Source organism: Idiotropiscis lumnitzeri, chromosome 12 (assembly GCF_059441095.1).
Source record: "Idiotropiscis lumnitzeri isolate Australia: NSW breed Sydney's pygmy pipehorse chromosome 12, RoL_Ilum_1.0, whole genome shotgun sequence".
Lineage (NCBI taxonomy): Eukaryota > Metazoa > Chordata > Actinopteri > Syngnathiformes > Syngnathidae > Idiotropiscis > Idiotropiscis lumnitzeri.
Window position 1 is genome coordinate 18,888,133 of NC_142402.1, and position 22,383 is coordinate 18,910,515.

At 43.3% G+C, this 22,383-nt stretch overlaps 2 protein-coding genes and 1 long non-coding RNA gene across 4 annotated transcripts in view; 1 reads left to right on the forward strand and 2 right to left on the reverse strand.

Moving 5' to 3' along the window:
• On the reverse strand, positions 1–15,844 carry LOC148326371 (uncharacterized). Of its 2 annotated transcripts, none has more exons than XR_015846155.1 (3): positions 15,672–15,844; positions 15,557–15,608; positions 1–1,477 (listed from the first exon to the last, which is right to left on the reverse strand). It is a non-coding gene; the product is annotated as an uncharacterized LOC148326371 (long non-coding RNA). The 2 variants fall into 2 exon arrangements; XR_015846154.1 differs by lacking the exons at positions 15,557–15,608; positions 15,672–15,844 and adding exons at positions 11,492–11,518; positions 11,606–11,789.
• Positions 196–5,944, forward strand: LOC148326372 (histamine H3 receptor). The gene is made up of 3 exons (XM_088311153.1): positions 196–630; positions 1,257–1,423; positions 4,319–5,944. Exons 1-3 carry the CDS (start codon positions 387–389, stop codon positions 5,072–5,074), a joined length of 1,167 nt encoding a protein of 388 aa, XP_088167279.1. The 5' UTR covers positions 196–386; the 3' UTR covers positions 5,075–5,944.
• A 541-nt stretch (positions 15,845–16,385) lies between the features above and the next one.
• The window catches only part of LOC148326373 (zinc finger protein 521-like), a 115,256-nt gene continuing 109,258 nt past the window's right edge, over positions 16,386–22,383 (reverse strand). Inside the window, exon 9 of the mRNA XM_088310209.1 lies at positions 16,386–17,609. Within this exon, the coding sequence (XP_088166335.1) occupies positions 17,580–17,609 (30 nt within the window). The 3' untranslated portion in view covers positions 16,386–17,579. The remainder of the gene's footprint in view (positions 17,610–22,383) is intronic.

A 22,383-nucleotide genomic window follows, 5' to 3' on the forward strand; every position in this document is an offset into this window, starting at 1 on the left:
TGAATAAATCAGACAAGGATAATCGGCATAACATGATCGAGGAATTTCATTTAAACAACCGCGATTGTATCGAAAACTTTGCATGCGTGTTTCAAATAATCGGCCAATTACGTCACGTTAATTTGTTGACGCTCCCTGGCTAAGATCACCGGGTGGCGCGAGAGCAACCGCTGTGAGATGAGTAACCGTCCTCTGGCTGCGGCGTCGGTCGAGGTCGTCGCCCACCCTTGGCTGTACTCGACGTGAATATCGACGCACACTAAATTAAAAGTCCTGCTCCAAATAACTTTGACGCATTGTTGCGCTTCAGTTGAGGATGCGCGGCTGTCGGACGGCAGTGCACTTGTTGCCGCCTCGTCGTCAGCGCTGAGGACGAAAAGGAGCGAATGGAGGAGCGCGGCCAGTCCAATTCGACCGGGCGTCACTTGGATGGTGACCCGGCAAGAGTGCAAAGCACTTTGGCCTTTTCGGGACCGGTTTTGGTCATTCTCATGACGATGATGGTGACTTTGGTGGTCGTGACAGTTTTGGGCAACGCGCTGGTCATGTTTGCGTTTAAAGTGGACAAGAGTCTGAGGAGGCAATGTAATTACTACTTTCTTAATCTGGCAATATCGGATTTTCTTGTAGGTAAGTGAACCTTAATTAAGTCTTTTGTTTCTTTCTCTCTTCTTTTTTTGTGTTTTTGGATATTTTGATTTTATTTAACCCATACTTTTCGGGTCAAAATTAGACCCGTTTTGGCATTTCACAATAATACTAATCAAAATGTCATTCTTTCTTTAAATTGGATAGATTTAAATAAAGTGACTCAAGATACACTAAAATAAAAATAGTTTTTAAATGTCATTATTTTTTTGTAAAAGTGTACTGAACAAAAGCTCTGCTGGGTCAAATTTGACACCTTTCTACTCAAAAGGATTTTAAATTTCCAAGTGTGTTAAAGGAAGGGACCTGAGAAGCATCACATTTGCAGAGGTCCCCACAGAAACATGCACATGTTAGGTCTTTGAAAGGTCACGGGCGTATCTCGAAACAGTTGGAATCAACATAATCCCAGAATCATGATGATCAGGGGCATGCGGGCATCCATCTTCATTCACGGAAAATGTTTGAGGCATGTATGGCACATGATAATTGATGAACGCCTAGGTCAAAATTGACAATGAAGTTTGTATGTATGCTTGCAAATTTGGAGCGTCCAAAACAAATTTCCTGCCGGTATTATTAAGTTTATCCCATCCTCTCCTATACAGGAGCGTTCTGCATCCCGGTGTACATCCCTTACATCCTCACCGGCCGGTGGACACTTGGCAGGGGACTGTGCAAGCTGTGGCTGGTCATGGACTACCTGCTGTGTTCCGCGTCCGTCTTCAGCATCGTTCTCATCAGCTACGACCGCTTCCTGTCCGTCACCAGAGCGGTGAGTTGATGTTCCCCTTTTCTATAGTCCTCGCTGTCGTCACATCGGCGACGTCTGTGGGAACATGAAATGACGAGAGCCCTGGAGGTCAAAGCACTTTACATTTACATGAAAAAGGAGCAAAAAAAAAAAAAACGACACATAATTTTTAGGACGCATAACCCTTAAAAATGAAATCAAATCACTAAAACTTGACTGAAGATTAACTCCTATGTCGTTCCTAAATCGCTCTGCCTAGCTCACAAATCATCAAATAGTTCCCTTACTTTTTTTTTTTTTACTTTGTAAGAGATTTAATACGTTAATGTTCTTTCAAAACTCACACAAATTGGAATGTTTAGTTTGAGGTTTCGCTGCAGAAGCCCAACTGCGTACAATCTATGGCTTCATTCCGGACTGGTCAGCGTGCCAGGTTAGTGGGGGTGGGGGGGGGCAGTGACACCAGCACCACCTCATTTTCCCAAATGGTCCCATCTGCACAGGTTAATCGTGGCCGACCCAACTTGGTCCTTTGCCACTTTGCTCAGTGACAAAAAAAAAAATAAAAAAAATAAAAAAATAAATTGGCTTTAAACAAGAGAGAGACCACAGAGATTATTGCTCTCCACCCACAATTTTGAGTCTCCGTCCCCAACTTGTGTAGTACCAAGACTGACCTGCGAGAGGCACCATGGTGCCACCGGGCAGCCCGATTGCTGAAAGATGCACAGAAGAAGAAAGAATACTTGTAGAAAGAAATAGAAGTAGCTAGGCTAACTATTGGCTTATCAGAGAAGCTTATAGGTAGGAATTTAATGACGAATCAAATATCAATTTAAACGGCTTAAAATATGCATAAATGTAAAAAAAATTAAATAATCAATATGGACATTTTTATCACAAAAGGATCAATGTATTGTACGTTTATTTATTTTTATGTTTAGTTCCGGCACGAACAAAACATTAATAAGACGAAAACATAGCTGAACAGTCAAAATGGTTCGTTTATTTTAAATTTGTTTGTAAAATTGCAAAAAGTTGGTGTTTGTAACAAGGACAAAATGCAGATGTTAAAATAAAAACAGATTATAATTATAAAATTAGTTATTCATTTTGAAAAAAAAAACTGAATCAAAATTGGGAACTGAAAATGGGATCGAAAACGTGCTTGACTGAATCATTACATTCGTACTAATAGATGAGCCTTATCTGAGAACTACATTGCAGTTTACTATTTAAAGCCACACAACACAAATATGAACATTGATCATTTTAAAGAATATAAAGTGGATGGAGAATGTAATCTTGAAGCCGAACCATTAAAAAAGCGATCCTTAGCGCCCTCTACTGGCAAAAGAAACATCCACAGAAAAGCCACCCCGTTGTATTCACCGCATGCTTCAGAATCTAGCAAAGAAATTAGTGGCTTATCCTTGGGAAAATACGGTACTCGCTTGAAGCAAGTAATGACTTGGCTGGACTTCAAGTTTTAGTGTAGCACGATTTTGGTGAATTTCAACAAGACGCAGGCAGACAGATTCTGCGCTCTACTCGTATGTGAGGGGCTTGTCATATATAATTCATAAATATGACAACAAAATGCATGAGACGAACCAATTGACAGCAGTGATGTGTGACGGCTCGGGGCAGCTTCACATCAACCGCGAGGGGAGCTCTGCTTGCAGTTCCTTCGAAAAGTAATTTTGCGCACTTCGATCTTTTGCATGAACTCCAGCGAGCCTATTTGTGCTTCTGGAGCCACTTTCATTGGCCAGGAAGTAATTTGGCTCAGTTAGACTTTTCGGTAGGGACAAAAAATTATTTAAATCCTCAAATTCAGTCCGTTTTCTCTGCATTTGTGTCTCCTACTTTCACCCAAAGCCGCCACACTCCCACCGAAAAACTTCAGATTTTTTTGATCCCCGTGTGATACGAAGAGACCGAATCTCCACGTCCACGTGTTGCTCAGCCCAAATGGGGCGAGGCCTGGCGTCGTAGACAAAGGCAGCGTTCTCTTTCCTTTCACGAGCTAACACTTTACATCAGAGCGATGAATACAAATAACACCACAAAGAGAGAAAGCGGGATCGGGGAGGGGGGGGCTCTTCTTTAATTAGCCAGCTTTGATCATTGAGGTCCTCCTCTTCCTCACGCAGCCATCGTCCTCTCAACGTGGAGAGATCAATCGCGCCAGAAGCAGGCCACTAGCCGGCCAAACAGCATTCTCTTAAAAGCCTGCCTCTGTGAACGCTGATGGACGAAAGGTCGTCAGCAGTGACATGACAAAGTGTTTCTTTGAAAGGAAATGCCAATTAGATGCAAATTCCGTATTTTAAGGTTGGGCGAGAGGTGAGCACTGGGAAATTTTCACTACAAGCAACAGATGATTACTGGCATGATTGGTTCAGTTTGTGAAAGGAAGAATCACCCCAAGCCGAGACACAATAAAAAAAAAAAAAAACAACAACACAATTTGCACAGTGTTGGAACAACCTTAAAATATAAATTATTGATGGCAACAATGATAGCGCAAAATATTTTGTTGAATTGCTCCATTTAAAATGTTATCAAAAAGTTTGTTGCCTTGAAATGTCGAGTTCACCCAACTTCATTTATTTTACGGCGTAATGAGGACGGAAAGTAGCGGAAATGAAAGGATTAGGGCTGAACAATTAATGTTTTTTTTAAATTGAACACTTTATAGTGGAATGCAATTTTCAAACCACAAAGGCGACAATTGGTGAAAAAAAAAAAACAGCTTCATTTTGGTCAATTGTAAGCTTAATTGTTATTTTTTTATGTTGACGTCACGTTTGTTAGAATTTAATTTAGTATGTTTTATTTGATCATAGTGAACGTTTAAAAGACTGCAAATAGTAAATTAATCATCCGATTTTTGCCTTCGTTTGCCACAAGGTGAGTTACCGGGCCCGACAAAGCACGTCTCATCCCGCCATCATCAAGATGACTGTCGTGTGGGTGCTGGCCTTTCTCCTGTATAGCCCGGCCATCATATTCTGGGAGTTGGCGGTGGGCCGCAGCCGGGTGCCGACCGAAGAGTGCTTCGCCGAATTCTATCACTCGTGGTACTTCTTGCTGTGCGCCTCCATGCTGGAGTTCTTCTCCCCTTTCATCTCGGTGGCGTTCTTCAACCTCAGCATTTATCTGAACATACGCCGGCGCAGGCTCCGCTGCAGGGAGGCCCGGCTCAACCTTCAGCTAAACGAAGCCGCGTCGACGCAAGGGGAAGCGAACTCCTTTCCCCACACCTGGGGGGCGGGAGGGAAGCGGGCCGTGAGAGGCTCCATCCACTCGGCGCCCTCGTCGCCCAATTTGGGCAAACTGGATCCGTCGAGCAGCAGGGCGGCCCAGCCGAACCGTCTGTCCAGAGATAAGAAAATTGCTAAGTCGCTGGCCATCATTGTGTGCGTGTTTGCCATCTGCTGGGCACCGTACACCCTACTGATGATCATCCGTGCCGCCTGCAGAGGGCGATGCATCCCGCATCACTGGTATGAGGTCACCTTCTGGCTCCTGTGGCTCAACTCTGCCATTAACCCTTTCCTCTACCCGCTGTGTCACAGCAGCTTCCGTCGGGCCTTCGCTAAGATTCTGTGCCCAAAGCGGCAAAGCTCGACTCGCCCTTTAGCCGTCCTTCGAGCCGGCCAGTGACCCCGGTTGACTGGTAAAACTGTGACTCCAAACGTAACGCATCGAATCAGCATTGTGTTCTTGCGTGTGTGTGTGTGTGTGTGTGTGTAAAAGCTCATTCACTGTGAGGATGATGTGCCGCCTTGCACATAATTTATGTTTTGTTATACACTAAATGTCTGAAATGTTTACAGTCACTAGGCCAGGTGCCACGAGAGGGAAGAACTATAAAAAAGAAAAAGAGAAGCTGTAGAATTTATTTCACCTTCTATGAACTGCTTATTGTGTCTTGCAAAACTTCAGCTTGAATTTTACATTCTAAATGAATTTGCATAAAGGATAAATGTTGCTACCGCCGTGATGTTGCCATTAAATCGAGCTTTATGGAAAATCCATCTATGATGCCATCGTGCTCGTAAAAAAGCATTACCCCCCCCCCCTCTTGCTTTTGCCATTATCGCTTTTATAAAAGGACTATATGACAATAGAACAATGGCATATCATAAATATCCTTAGACTATGAAACAGAAATGTTCTCCTGCAAAACAAAAACACATTTGCAAGTTGGACTGCATCCTCACTTGTATTCTACTAAATGTTTACATTTTGCATTTATACGAAAATAAGTCATGAAGAGACACCAAGAGAGCAAAAAATAATAATAATAATAATGTTTACAACAATTATGACTATTGTACCACTTAACAGTTGAGACGGGTGCGTTTGTTTCTTATCGCCACTAGATGTCACTATTTATCTTTGCAGCTTTTCACGTGTGGCGGACTTGGCTGCTTCAAAGCCTCGTTGACCCAAATTGCTCTCTGACTGACTGCACTGAGTGTGTTTGAATGAAACACTTAAAATGCAAAGTAATAAAAGTATTTGCAACAACTTCTTGAGTGATTTTAGCATCAGGCGCACAATGTCACCGAATTATCACAGTTTAAAGGAGCCATATTATGTTACTACAATAGTCTTTGAATGTCATCAGGCTTTGTTTTGTGAAATACTTAAAAACATAAAATATATTGCAATTACATCCCGTATTTCATCTAATTGTGTCCGTTCTCTCTAATAGATTTCATGTCCTCCTCACCCAATATTTGATTCAATTTAAAAAGGGGAGTAACTGGCTGGAATGAATGATCTCAGTTCGCAGATGTTATTGTTCACACAAGAACATGAAACAGATCATGGTAGAGTCAACGCGAACTCCCTTGCTGACCAAAACGGATAACAAATCAAGAGCCAGACTGACACGTTAAAGGGACACTTCAGTGACATTAATATTGGCACAGATGTAAAAGGTTTGCATGTAAAAATGACATCAGTACTAAAACCCACCCAATTACAAGACTTTGTAGTGATTTAAGCTTTTGGACGTCGACGTAAGATATGAAAGTACAATCATTTCCAATGGCGAGTTTGTAATCGGTCCGTTTAATGACTCCGACTGAAACATGGAGAGAGCAGAAGGGGGCGTGGCCATATTCCACTTTAATAGTAGGCGTTTTTCAAGTCGTCACTTATTTCCTCATTTCTCTTCTCTGAAATTGTATTAATTTACTCCAAGTGAAATCGAGCTGTAATGCCTTGAACAATTTGCCGTTTTCCCCAAGTTATTTTCCGTACGTATGAACGGCAACACATTTTAACCGTACCTTCTGCCACTTAGAGAATGAGCATTTTAATTGTTCTGGCATAGACAGATGAGCAAATACAAATAATTTTGTCGTAAATAAATACTGTAATCTGACGCATTTAAGTGAAATTGGAAAATTGGACATTGCACTTTCATGGCGCACTAATGCTCAGTGGTTAGGAATCACTGCTTCATTCTGTTCTTTGAACCACAATGAGTGCATTTTACCTACTTCCTCCCAACGTGCAGACTGAATTATTGTATTCAGCTTGATAGATTCCAGGAGTTTTGTCCAGATGTAGACTCACTGGAGCGGTAATTACGCCATCATGTTTAGATAGCGGGGGTTACATTTTGCAGGTGCCAACGTCCCACGGGGGACTCCCATTGTTCAAATTGTCACATCCGGGCCCCTGGTCAGGTGCTGGGAGGACAGGCACAGCTGCAGGGACCAGGCCTCTGCACCCACCTACTCTGTCAGGCATGTGAGAGGACCGACCCACCCTTATGACCAAATGGGGGCGGGGCTAGTGGGGCGTTCAGGCCCCATTTCCTTAGGGTTGACAACGCTGCGTTTATCAGCAGAATTGAGAGCCGGGGGTTCATTGGTGAGGGTAAGGACACTTGCACTGTGTGCAGTTATACCAGCAGGAGAGCCACTATTGATTTTGATGATAGATTGAAATGTCACGGCATGTGTGCCATAGCGCTAGGATACGAGCTGAGGTTGCGCTGGGAAATGGTCGAAGGGATTACATTGGAGTGCTGTGAAAAACATGGATGAAAGGTGTTGATTTGGTAAACAAGTCTGCACGCTTACGTTTCTACTGCCCCCCCACCCACCCTAGAACGCAGCCCTAATTAACAGTCACTGGTTTTATTGGTGGGGGGGGGGGAGGGCTTGGATGTCTATATCTAAGAGCTGTGGCCCCTAATGGAGAGCACCTGTGCCCTTTAAGTTTATAGAGCTGCATTAGAAGAGAAGCAGCCGGTGATCACAGGGAAAGGGGGGGGGGGCTGTGAGACAACCCCTTGAGAATATCTAAACTCCTTTGTTAGAATGACCTAATGCTGAAATCATCCCTTGTCAAATCTTATAAACAGCGCGGCCTTCAAAGCAGACCTAAAATAAAACTAGAGGGGGGGGGGGGGGGGGGTATATGAGCGAGCCCACTGTGTTGTTCAGCACGACGCGACGTACTCCGCACACAACGAGGCCATGACTGCTATGTTGTGGTATTTGGCACGAAAGCAAAAAGAGCGAAACACTCCGACTGCAGGTCAGAGCAGGAGCACTTTTGAGGCCGCAGCCTCACTTAAGGTACCGTCCTGTTCCCTTTCTCTTAATGCAAAGCGCCTTTCATATTTCATGAGTGCTCAAAAATATATTTCCCGATTCTCGCCGCTTTTTCTCCTGCAGTGCATTTCCTGACTAGAGATTAAATAATTCCATCAGAATCCTCTTAGGATGGGTTACCAGCACTTGGCAATTAAACAATTACATTTAATCAGCATGGGGCGACGCTTCAAGTCACCCTCATTTCAGACGTTGATTAAAAGCAATTCTTCAGTGGTTATTGCTGTCGACGCCGGCAACTCGGCTCAGGTTTTCTGCCGTCTGTGCGGCGGGGTCAAGCCGGATAGCAATATGGCAGGTTCAGTGGTTGCCGGAGGAGGGGGGGCGGGGGGACGTTACTGCCTCTTGTGGGTAATGCGGTAATGACGGACCTTCTATTGTCGCTTAAGTCGGAGCTAGTTAGATTACTTGGAGGCCTTTTGACCCTGCAGTAGAAGAGACTGCGAGAACAATAGAATGGAGAGGAGCATTTAGTGACAGTACGCTTGTGGGAGTCCAGATTCGATGTGAAGGGAATGTGTGTGAGCGCAATTGCGTTTATGGAATATATATATATATATCCACTCATCTAAGTGCACGAGGCTTGAATTAAAAGCACTTGTGTGTTTGCCGTACATCATGTTTGAGCGCAAGGTGGCAAAGTGCTGGAGCCAACAAAGCTTTTCCCTCTGCACATGGAACCCAGGTGCGTCTCTTTTATAAGGCGCCCCACTAACTCTCCAAGCCTCTTCATCAGCTGGCACCCACCCTCAAAATGCCAGTCCTGGCCTCCAACATGGAACAGCTTTTGTGGAATGGATGCAAGGAGGAATAAAAAAAAAAAAAGTGTGAATCATCACAGGGTCACTCACTACACCTGCACATTCAAAAGAGATTCAGCCGTCGAGCTATCACATCTCATCACCCCTAAACCTGAATAACAAACAATACTTTGAAGAATTATTCATACACTGTACTGGAGTTCAATAAGGTTGTGGAGGCGTACCTAATGTTGTGAATGTGTATCTGGTCATGGGTTTCTGGCAGAAGCATTACAGACAATACAGATTTTACATGAAGCAGTCAAATATAGATAAAAGCTTTCACCAGAGCGGGAATACAGACTTTTTTTTTTGTTAGTGTGGCATCATCGCAACACTGTAGCGATCGTCTCCTCTAATGACATTCCCCTAGTACCTCCTTGCTTCTGCAAAAATCTCACGGGGGAAGTGCTACAAAAAGTGATAATTACATGAAATATACATAGAGAATAAAGGGGGCATGTTTACATAACCAGGCCCATAAATATCTGACTGAGAAGACATTGTTCCACGTCTCCTTTTAAGCGGATCTCCTTGGGACGCCATTTTAATGACATGATGGTTTAAAGAGATGCCTGCTCCGTCTCGTTCCATATTTAATTAACTTTTGCTTCTTTTTTTTCCCCTCTTTTTCTCTCTCTGACTCGCTGAGGAGAGCAAAAAAAAAAAAAAAAAGAGTAAAGAAAGCGCAAAGGAGACAAACACACGCGCGAGATAACGGGGAGACAATAACAAATAGCTGGGAGAACAGAGCAGGAGGCTGGGGGAACATGAGCAGAGACCTTGTCATGCTTTTGTGAGCTGTTTACAATACAAGAGATGCAAAAGGGGGGTGCACGGAGGGAGACATGGTTGGGTGAACAGGGGCGGCTGAGGGTAAAGGATGAAAAAAGATGGCGGGGATGAATGGGAAGCTCGGAATTAAAAAGGAGAAGGGTACGACTGAGGCAGTCGAAGCGAGAGTTGGAGTGCAGGGAAAGCTGGGATGGGACGCCACAAATAGACAAACAAGGGGCGTGCATGAAGCGAAACCTCAAGTTGTCCAAAAACAATGCGAGACCCGAGTTACCTCACTGAACTTTCATTCAATGGGCCAGTTCGCGACCAAGACGCTTCAGCTGGCTGCCCGCGTGGCTAAACGCGCCGCAGATTCGCTGCTGAGTCAGCAATCATCGCCTCCATGGTGGCGAATAAGATAGACTTTTGTTTTGACCAAGTATCGTTGTCGTAAGGGCGTGATGAGTAGTAATTAACACAAAACGGAGAAGTCATGCTAATTGCTAAGCTAACCTTAGATCAGGGGTGGGCAAACTTTTTGATTGGCGGGCCACAATGGGTTCTAAGATTTGACAGAGAGGCCGGACCAGGAGCAGATGGATGGAGATGGAGGTAACCTCACTTCATTGAAGGAAAAAAAATACATATAATTTGAAATAAAAGTGAACAAAAGCATTACAACAATATATATGTCTTTGAAAAACCCCCCACAATTTTTAGAAAATAAAACATTAACAAGTTTTATTCAGTTAATTTTTTTTCAAGTTCGGCGGGCCGGATTAAAACATTTAATGGGCCGCATGTGGCCCCCGGGCCGTAGTTTGCCCACACCTGCCTTAGATATACATTTAATCGTGAAACACCGGAATAAGGTCCTTGGGTGATTGATTACACGATTCCTTGTCGTTTGGCTGGAACCGCATTAAAGCGGAGCGTATCCAACTTGCAACAGCTAAATAGCGGGCAATTTAAGAAATAAAATATTCAAAATACCAAAATATCATAGTTCATCAGCACAAAGACTGCAAGAAGATGGTGCCGAAGCAATACTTTTATTTCTTTGGGCTGAGCACTAAACAGTGAATAGGTCAATTTTTCACCTGATAATGTAGGGGAGGTTCCGCAATTCGAGCCGGGAAAAATTATGAATCTGTTATTTTTACGACAAAAATGATATCTCGTGGTGCCAATGACTGACAATTTAATTCGATGTGTCCCGTAAATAAACACAAGCTCATCCTCATCAACACTCACGCTGATTCGTTAACACTTCTGAAAGTGATGCATATTCACACACGCACACGCCTTTAACTAACACAGACATATTTGAGCAAGCATCCAATGAAACAATTTTGTAGATCTCACCATGACCTCCTCTCAGGCAGATGATTACATTTTCCATTTCTAGCCGGATACAGGAAGAGATTTTGCATTATTGATACTTACCTCCCCCTTGTTAAGATCCTTGTCCTCGCATCATCACAGCAGAGTTGCACCAAGTTTTTTTTTTTTTTACCCTCAGCTGGTTTATATTTCATTGTTTGGTGTTACAGTACATGAATTTTTAAATATTCTGCACGCACTCACTCCTACCAGGGGTTAACACCAACAAAATTCCATGGATTGACTGCTTTTTTTGTATAGATATAAAATAATTAAAAAAAACAATTAAAATAGCTTCATGTACTGACAACTGCGACCCCTAGCTTGTGAATAATTTTCAGGTAAAAACTTATTAGCACCAAAACAATACTTTGCACGGGACTTATTTGAAGCAATGCGAATACAGGATGTAATATACATGGCACAATTCCTTAAATTAAATCAATTACATTAAGACATGTTGTTAAAATAGTACTCACTGTCACTTGAAGATTCACAGGACACAGCTAAATAAGAGACGATGAATGTTGAAACTTAAAACAGTATTGAGATTCATACAACTGTTTAATGCTGTCTGTGAGAAAACAACTCACCCAGACCTGTCATGTAAAACTGGCTTGACTTCACTAGTGCTAGCTTGCGGCTAATTAGCCAACAACAAAACTCGACTTCAACAAGTGAGAGTGCTTCGCTCGAGTGGAACGTCCGAATCTGCATAATCATAAACAAATTACAAATAAATAATTAAAACAAATTCTTTAAAGACCAAATGACGTTTTGAAAGGATTTCTTTACTACCATCGCTACTTTTCACAGCGCATCTGAAGTCCCGCCTCCTTCACGATTTGATAGGCTACAATCACGCAGTAACTTGAGATTGATTTGCCGATTGAGAAGATTGGCAGCTGTCGATCCAATGAACACACAGGACGTTCAAAGTCAGCATTGAGCATGGGAAAAAAACGTGACTCATTTCATGATTTATTTATTCATTTTCTACCACACAGATAAAATATCTATCTATCTATTTATGAGCAATGTATAGACACAAGCAAAATAGAAGCCTATCCATAAAGTTACCTTGGATACACAAGCAACAACAATAAACCCTCGAGCGAATCCTAAGGTCGTGGCGTCCATTTTGCTGACACAGTTCGGCGGCGAAAAGATGGCTCCGTGGATGTGGAGTGCCGTTGTGAGAGATTGGGTTACCCCGCAGACACTCCCAGTGGATCAGCCGGCCAAATGGATCTGGATCTCACGCTCGGGCGCCCATATTGAATGCCATAAGAGGTCTCCGAGGTCTCCTTCAGTAGGAGGAATGTGCAGCCTAACAATGTGGAGTTTGCACCCAGCTCCATTTTTACACCAAAGCGGAGTGACAGCATCGTGTATTTGCACAACTTAAGTATTGGCTCAGTTACTCAACTGCAGATGTGGGTGACTATCTATTAATAAGAAGATGTCTATGGGGAGAAGCGGGTGGGATTTTACAATTTGTGTCGAGTGAAAGTGCAGTTTTACAACAAAATAAAAAGGACTATTCAGTAGAACCATGGAAATAAACAGACGCAATCATGCGCACAATCTACTAGAAGACATCATTAAAGACACCCTCTCCACATAAGATCATCTTAAATGGTGCACAAGGAACTTGTAGACAACTCACACACACTTTTGAAATGAGCCGAGACTGCATATGTGATTCAGTGCTGCTGTTTTGGTTAGCAACAGACTTCCTGAAGGGTGTTAAAAAATATATTGCAGCACAGTGTGTACAATTCCAATCATTCTGAGACTGTGTTCATGTGTTGGTGCTGCTGTTTTGGTTAGCTTTATGGGTGTTTTGTGCGTGAACATGGTTGCAATAATTGGTGATGTTTTTATTTTTATTTTTATTTCTGATTGGATAAGTGAGGCATCTATTTGAGGAAGGCGTTTACTAACTGGAGTCTTTCCTTCAGTATCTTTTTATATCTTCTTCACACTTTTACACGTTTTACATCACTTGCTGATCAACTGATTTCAAATTCTTTCAATTGGTTGATTCAACCGACGGTACTTTTTTTTTGTTTTAACTCATTCACTACCAGACATTTAGAGCATTTTGACATTTAAAAGACCTGCAGGATATTAAGACCATTGATTATATACGTTATACACTAAATTACGAAATGAAAAAATACAGTCGCTCCTGATACCAGGGGAAATAAAAATCATCTCATCTCTAAAACTCGGCATCAATGGAATCTACTGGTGGTTGTGCATCGGTGAAGTTGTTTCTGAGTTTAACATGTACCGAGGAGTAGTAAAAAAAAAAAAAATGTAATTGATAAGTATACTTGTCAATATTAAGGATTTACAGCTCTCCTATTTGTGCCAGCCTCCGGGATTGTATCATCCTGCTCAAGTTTCGAGGGCCGCATTTCCTCGGTTGGACACCAAGTTTGTTGAAAATATATACATAAAAAAAAAAAATGCAATTCCACACATCCTGCACATTGCAGCTCCTCTGGAACATCTGCCTCAAAGAGTCCGGTTCCAACAAAAGGCAGGCTGGGCTCTTTGCCGGCGTTTGCACCACAACACCGCCGAGGTTTTAAGTTATCTCTGAACGAGCCATCCGTTCTGCTGCTTTCTGATGGAAGAATACTGGGGGGCTGTGTAATTATATCGCTTTAAACGAGCCCCCGAGAACGCTCCTGCCAAAGCGCCCACAAAGTCTCACACTTTGGCGCGCGTCAGAAAGGCAACTCTTGCACTTGTCGGCGCGTGTGTGCGTGTGTGTATGTGTGTGTCTGCTTAGGCTGGCATTAAGAGAGAGGCCACAGTGGTTCTGAAACGCCTCACAAGTGAATTTAATTAAATCATAAATATGAGCTGGAGGCCGCCACCCGATTTAATGTAATGGATGATATGGGCCAGTCCGTCTTTGGCAAAGCAAAGTTCTGGACCCGATCGAATGCCCTTGAAGCTTATTAAAAGTGTTTGGCACGCGGACACGCTAGCAAAGTTGTTAAATGGATGCAGTGGCTCGCTTTCAGTAAGGCGCTTCATCAACCTGGAGTCGACCATCTTTGATTTTGATTGAGGAGTGTTCTCTTAGGTTGAGTTGGAAATGACAACTTAGAAACGTAAATACGTGAAAATTTCAGATGAAGCAAAATGAAATTAGAAATTCCCCCCAAAAATATTAAATAAATGTATTATTAAATAAAATCTGAATTTATTCATTATAATGTAGGAGAATTCTCTCTCTCTCTCTCTCTCTCACACACAAATTAAAATTAATCGCAATCACAAAAAAAAAAAAATTCCAATTACATGTTTTTTTTCCACATTAAATGTTATTTCATTGTGCAGGCGCACCTATTGTACTGTGGCAGATGAGTGTGTGGTGATCATCATTTGTCACAGTAGCTTCAGAACCGACACGCTTTGAAAAACGAAAGCGAAAACTTGAATAAACGGTGTCGAAATATCACCGCAGATGATGATTCATCAGCGATGACGGACAGATGTTGTCTGTTTCATCCCATTCTGCAAATCCTTTTCTCGGGCCCCTGCAGTGCTGGCGGCTCCCTAAATAGACAGAACGCGAGGGTGTGTGTGTGTGGAATGGGACCGCACAGGGTGATGGGTAATGGAGTCATTAATAACGCGGACCTCCCTCAAGAAGCTCAGATGTTCGTTAGCCGGAGCCACAAGGGAGCCACGGCGAAATATAAAGCACTTTAATATCAGGAAAAAAAATGTGCTTTTTTTTCATGATTGCGTTCATGCTGTCATAGGTCTTGTCTGATAGGTTAATTGCAAGCACACACATTTATAGACTATGTACATGGAGAGCAACCTTGAGGGGCCCCAAACTGTCAAAAATAACGTTCAAATAGGAAACCATTTGTGTCCCTTTCACTAATGTATCCTATGGGACTAATTATTGGACTCTAGTGGAAGTATCTGCACCTTTTCAGAGCAAAACAAAAAACATCTATGTGTTCAAGGATTTTAGTGCCACATCTAATGAGAAGTAATACAAGAGCCGTATCAAACATTCTGCTTTTATGATATGATAATAATGCCTTTTTAAGGGGTGATTAATTTGCCAAAAATGTTTATTATTGTGGTTTCCACTGAGGTAGAACTTCCCTGTATCATACGGAGAGTTTTCATTTATTTAGTGATATGTGTGATTGCTATTTTATCCAACTTTTTATGGATTTTGCCGCTTAACTGATCTTCCACGACGCAATATTAATCAGAATGCCGTGTTTTGACTAGTGGGTGCGCATAGAACATATTGTTGCAAAGAATTTTGGAGGGTCGGCTTCCCCTTTAAGCGATGTAATCTAACACAATCACATAGCTAAATGATGTACAAAAAACTCAATCTAACTACACGTCGCATTAAAGTAGAGACACCTCTTTAGAGCTGCTGCATGAAACTAACGTTAAATCACCTCCAAACATCTACACTCCTGCATAGTAGCTCACAATCGATATTTACTCATATTAAAACTTGAGATAAAACACATCATACTCACCAGAGATTCTGATGCAGACAAAGCAGACCTCCTTACTTGTCTCCCCGCCTGTCTATGAAAGCTAGCTTTAGCGGCTCATACATACTGCTCCGAAAGTGCCGAAAAATTAATTTACCTGTTGAACCGAGCGAGCCAGCAGCTTTGTTGGTTGACTTAGCCTCAGAAATTCGTTTTTCTTGAAAAAGTAAAGTACACATTAAAAACGGACTTTTAATCATGTTCTCCCCCAAAACAATACTTGTTTAAAAAATGCCGACGTCACTAATGCTGCATTCAATGAAAACGGGAAGTTACACATTTCCTCCGGAGTGTCCCAGTTCTGTCCACCTTTTCAGGCAAACGTAAACTATAAAGTTTCACAGCTGATGTCGATGAATTGATTCACTGTGACATCAAATTGAATCCGGTCGGTGAAGTCGAGGCGCTCCGATTTCCCAACACAGACCTCCCATTTCAAAGGCACGTTTCCCGATCGGGAGGTCGTACTGCTCTGACTTGCCACCTTCCGCGAATGCAACACTTGTCAGCGAGCATACCTGGCATGGTGACGTCGAAATCGGATTGCTTAAAAATAAGAAAGAGACAATTTAAAGGTGTGTGTGTGGCCAAAGAAAGACATATTCTGAAGGTCTCGGGAAAATCACATTAAAATGGCAACACACAGAAGCTGAAATCTGATTGGACAAAAAAAAGTTTCTGTTTCAAACCATCGAAATCTGTGCAGCCAGGACACAGAATGAACTGTAGATAAAAATGTCAGTGTGTGTGTGTACATGTATATGTCAATGTTGCATATAACTATGAATAAAAAAACAAATAAAGACCAAAGCATTTTCCTCATACTTTTTAATATTTCCATCACATGTGCAACACAAAAAAATAGCTCTGCTGAAATATACAGAGCTCCATATTTGTACAATACTTTTGAGTAACATTGGCAATAACTGTCCTCTTGCTGCGGGGAGATTTAGCCGGAGATTTCCTGTAAACGCCGTACGAATGATTCTCGAGTCAAAATGTCAAAACATTAAAGTTTCATACAAAAGTGCATCTCAGGTTCAATGAATGCAAAACATTTAAACTGAATGTTTTTTTTGTTTTTTTTTTAACGTGTTGCCACGGCAGCTTCCAGCTGGAGCGGAGGGCAATGAAACACTGCAAAGAAGACAGAAAGGGCGAGGAACGACGTCGGCCACTCTCCAGGAGAGCCAGGAACTAAGTCGAGGACATCCCTAATACAGGATGCAATTAGATTTATTGTCATAATCACAGAATTTCAAATCATTTTTGCTCCCCGGTTGAACAAAACGTAGAGATAACAAAACATTCAAAAAAAAAAAAAAATCCAGTCATCTCCAGGCTTCAATGAGCAGTAAACATCAAGAGTAAAAATTTACAGGTTGAGTCAGCGGGCTGCAGACGTCCCCATGCTCTCGGAGCCACATGGGATTTTTTTTTTCCACACCTCTGTTCAGCAGCGGCAGCCCACAAGGACCGGGAGGACCTCCTCACCTTCCATAAATGTGAGCTGCCGTATTTGCATATGTCAGCATAATGTCCCGCTTTGCTTCTGAAGACGACGCCGTCTTCTCCTCATCCTCATGATTGACGCGGGATGCGCAGCGACACGCCGCCGAACTCTCTTTTCTCCTTTTTTAAGCCCAATTGAAGCTGATTGACTTTTTTTTCATTTTTGTTTTTTAACAGACAAACATGTTAAACTGTACATTGGCAAATACTGTATAAGATTGCAATATAGCTGTAGTTAAGCAACACATGAAGAAGTCTATGTACAAGTTTTGTTTTTTTTAAGTAAACATTGGGCAATGTCAATTTGTGGGCCCCCTGCTCACATGTCTTTATTTTTTTTCTTCCTCGCAGTGGCGTCGCTTCCTTGCCACGCAGCTGAATCCTTTAAGCGAGACAGCGAGCGGGACGGTGCACTGGCCGTAATTGGCGCTCGGGCTGTATTCTCCGCGTCACGTCCCCCGTTTGGTCGTCGGCGGCGCTCGTCTGAGCCGGGTTAGCTGCTGTGCTGAGTCAACGTGTGGTTCTGCAAGGACACACAAGGAAACACGCTTAATGGTCGCTGGCGTTTCTCTGCGCTATTAAACACGGGGAGCAGACATATCGACAGTCAGGCTGAATTTGAGCATTTTCCCTCCCTTGCGAGTCACTTTCCACTAGCCCGTTTATAGCGCTTGGCGTTTTAATTTAGCGTTAAGCAACTGTCGTTTGATGAAATTAACTGGTTTGCTTGAACATTTTGGATTTTTAAATATACCGCAATTAATTCTCTTTCGTTTCATGCGTTTTAGCGTAAACTTGGAGTGACTAATAAACAGGTTGAGGCAAACATGCGTTGCCCCTGGGGAACTGTGAACCAGTCTTCTTTTCAATTTCTCTAAGTGATATTATATGGTCGTTTCCATCTCTTGACGGCGAGAAAGTGGCAACAGTTAAGGATGGGCAACTGGCGAACCGCAACCACACTGAGTGGGGCCACACACTGAATAAAAAGAAATAAATATTTTTCTTTTTTAGATAAACACCAAAAATTATTCATAAAATTCAGACAAAAATTCTTATAGGTTTCCTATGATGAATTGGGAGGGGGGGAGAAAATGCTAAATACATAAATAAATAAAATCAATGAATATGCAAATCCATGGTTGTCAAACTGCGAATATGCAGGGTTTGAATGTACATTTTAAACATTAGTTGAAGTGAATTTACTAATTTTAAAAGCGAATTTTTAAGCGTTAAAAGCGTGTATGAGGAGTAAAACAAAGTATTTTAAAAAAATATCTCTTTAGCGGATTTGAACCTATCTGGGCCTGGAATGTAGACGGCATGTTAACGGGGATTGTTACCTTGCATTTCCTACTGAATAAATATTTTAAGAATATGAACAAATATATAGGACATCTTGAAAGTTTGGAAAAAGATGCGATTGGCGCTTTTGGCTTGAGGACCGATTTCAATTCAGCTCTTTTCATTTTCCATACAAAAACGACGGCCATTCATGAACCTCAACACAAACATGGTGCTTTTTTTTTTTTTGTCGACATGCCTGCAGGTAAACGCTGTGTTTTGATGATCTTGACATTTCAATATCGTCACCATCAGGCTTTCATTATCCCCATCCCAATTAACTTGCACCTGAGTCAGACGCGTGCGCTGGCGGATCGATACCCTCTGGATGCCGGGATTAAGCTTGCTAAAACCCGCTTCTGACACCAAAGCACAACACCTCTGACGGATAACCGCCCCCACCCAATGCTGAAAAATATTACATCCCAATCAAAGGCTGCGGCCATGGAAACAAATCCATAACGAGGCACTGGCACACCGGACGGAATACTGTCCTTGGAGTCTTGTTTATTTATCCTGGGCTGCCATCTAATCAATGTCTGCACTACACACACACACAAAAAAAAGTACAAAAAGGGACTATCAAAGTTAGCGGTGGCTTTTTTTTTTTTTATACATATGTAATGCTGCAATAGGTCGACTTTGTTTTTTGTTGTTGCATCCAACGTCATTAAGCTCCACTGCAGATCATTGTGGAGTGGTAGTAGTGGGGCAGCTGTGCCAGGTTCTTTAAAGGGAGCGTGGACCAGGGGGTGTGTAACTGGTGTCCCTGGTGGGCGGAATCCAGGTCATCTTTTGAAGTGACTGCTAATCCCTTTAATGCAAACTACATGCCCCACTTGCTGCGCTCACTTTAAAACACGGCCTCGGACTCATGGCGACTGGCACGGACTAAGACACACCTGTCACACACACACACACACACACACGACTCTCCATCAGTGCATTTGCACGAGTGTGCTCATCATTATTGTATATCAGTATTCGCACGCAGCAGGGACTTTATTAAGGTCGCCTGAGATAACAACGAATTTTGATTAACTGTTGTAATGTGCATTGCATCATCCTGAGAGATTTTTCAAATATTTTGGTTTCCTTATACGAGTCCTCCAATTTAAGAGCATGTTAAAATTAATTTTCTGAGTCAGCTAGAAAATCTAGGGCTACTATATTGAAATGTAACCTCATTACAAGTCGTCGTAGAAAAAACACTGACGTTTTATTACTATTGTAATTACACATACTACTTTTCCTGCTGATACATATTTTTTTACAAGTAGTAAATAAAATGGGAAATTGAAACATTTTTGGCATCCACCAAAATTGAGCATTCCAATCATTGGTGGGGTCGGATGGTGCCCTAGAGAATTTTTAACATTTTTATTTATTCATTTGTTTTACAGCAGGATTACCGAATTTCATGTTGAACAAGTTTTGGGGATAATTTTCCAGGTGAATGAGTAACGGAGTGACTTTTGGGAGTGGTTGAAAAATTGTTGAGCATGTTGAGGCCACCAAAAATGTGATTGGGTGCGACAAATATTTTCTCATGGTATTTAATAACAACCAAAAGGTGTTGTTTTTTTTTTTTTTTGGAGGCGGTATTGCGTATCATCCCCCTTCCGAGCTGTCCATGCGGAACCCTTTCGGGCATCACCAGTGGGCGACGATTAACCCCCATTGCATGGCTTGCCTCCCTCTTTTACCCTTTCCGTCTGCCTCCAGATGAAGCGTTTAAACACCTCCACGGCTTTCCCTTGAGCTGCGGCGATTACTCCCTGACAGGTGGGGTAATAAGCAGTTTGACGGGGGAGAAGGGAGAGTGACCCCCCCTTGCCCCCCTCACTCTGATTTTTCTTAAAAAGAAGACCCCGGACAGGGTTCTCAGCTTGGCTTCTTGCAGAAATAAAGCTCCTTTAAGTGAGTCTGGGAGGAAACCCCCCTTGGGACGCTCCCACAAGGCCCCCCCCCCGTCTTCTTTTTCCCCTCCCCTCCGGTGAAGACATCCTTGGTGTTGCCGAGGAGGGACAGGAGCGCGGCAACCTTATTAATGAATGCGGCCCATTACCCGTCAGCCTGACTCCTCGACTGCTCCCAGAAGCCCCTGCAGTACGTGACTTCAAATGGCAGGATATTGACACGGAGAGAGCAAAGCGGCTCGGAGTCCATGTGTGAGTGTGCATGATGCGTGTGTGTGTGTGTGTGTGGCAGGAGGGAAGCAGACAGAAATTTTGCGTGCGCACCTCGCCGTGCACGTGCGTGCGCGGACCCCAAAGGAACGCGGCTCCTTGGATATAATGTAGGGCTCGTAACAGCTATTAGAGGGGAAAATAACGCCTCTGGGGAACAACTCCTACCCCCTCCACCACTATCACTGCATGTCCCAGCTTTGTCTGACACACACACACACACACACACACACACACACCCCCACACACCGCATTCCTACCTTTTCCTTAGACACGCCACTAGTTCCCTCACTGAGGGCTTTCTCAAGGACGGTGTTAAACGACTTCAGTGGCATCCATGCAGACTAACGGGAAATGTGTGTGTGTGTGGGGTGGGGAGGGGTAGGGGGGGGGTGACAGGGTTTTTTGAAAGATTGAAAATGAAACCGATAACGTCATCTCCACGAACGCTCGACTCGCCTATTGTGAGTGACGGAGAGTTAACGTTGACTCTCTGCGAGCTCAACACGAGTTCAAGAACGCGGTAGGAAATTAGACGTGGAATACGGATGGAGCAAAGAAAAAAGAAAAACCGTCCAGGCGGCAAGCAGGATGTCACTAATGGTGTCACACCAGAATGACTGCAATTTAGGATTAGATGGCCTCCATTAAGCCTTTTAGCGCTCATCTCAACGCCCTCCTTCGATGGCGTCCTATTCCCACGGAAGCTCGGCCGTTCACTCCTAACCTTAATCTCCTCCTCCACCCTTTCAACCACCTGCTGGAAGGTTCCATTCCCCCCCCAAAAAATAACAACCCAAAACATCCGAACTAAAATTCCACTTTGCTTCTATCACGGACGCGACATCAAGATGGGCAGTGCCGTCTTCTTCTTCTCTGCGTTCCCTGGGTGCTGCTGTTCAACCCCCACTTTCATGTGATTTCATCACCCCACAGCAACCTCCTCCAGGGCAAGAAGAAGAGGAGGAGGAGGAGGCAGAACACCCTGCAGCATGCAAACAGGTGCAACGTGTCCTACGGAATTTAAGGCTGAGGCTGGGAGCAAGATTTTTGGAGGGAAGCAGCCGGATGGGGAGTTGATTTACGATCACTCTTTACAATGTAGCCTGTTGCCGCGGCCTCCGCCGAGAGCGTCCGTTCTCTAGTGAGGCAAGCGAGGTGAGCGGCTTGCGTCAGCGCCGCAGAGGAAAGACCCGGACGGGCTTCTCTTCTGGCTTTCATCTGAGCGAGCCGCATTAGACACGAGCGCTTATTGTACGACATCACAGAGAGGGAAGATGTCGGGCTTAATCGCGGCTCGAACAATGTTTGATTAGTATCATGTTAATACCTGCAAAGCAGCTTGTGTCTTGCGCTCTTGCCTGCTGCGTTGCAGCATGTAACTTTAAAGACGAGCTTTAGCCAGTGGTTCGAAAGCAGAGTTCACGCAGGCAATCAGGTCTAGTGTCATCCGTTAAGTTGGAAAACAAAAAAAGTGTTGCAAATACAAATACAAGCAGTAACGAACGGGTCCTTGCGTTACTTTTTTTTCCCCCATCAACGAAAAGATCACCACATTTTGACACAATTTTCCACCTAAATTAGATTACATAATAATTTCTCTAGCGCAGCCGTTTCCAACCACCAGGTGGCGATAGACTTTGGCTGCACGCGTAACCCAGGTTAACATAGCCTTTCGATGCCGAGTCCCTCCCGGATAGCCGAGCTTTTCACCCTCTCTCTGAGGGAGAGCCCGGACACCCGGCGGAGGGAACTCATTTCGGC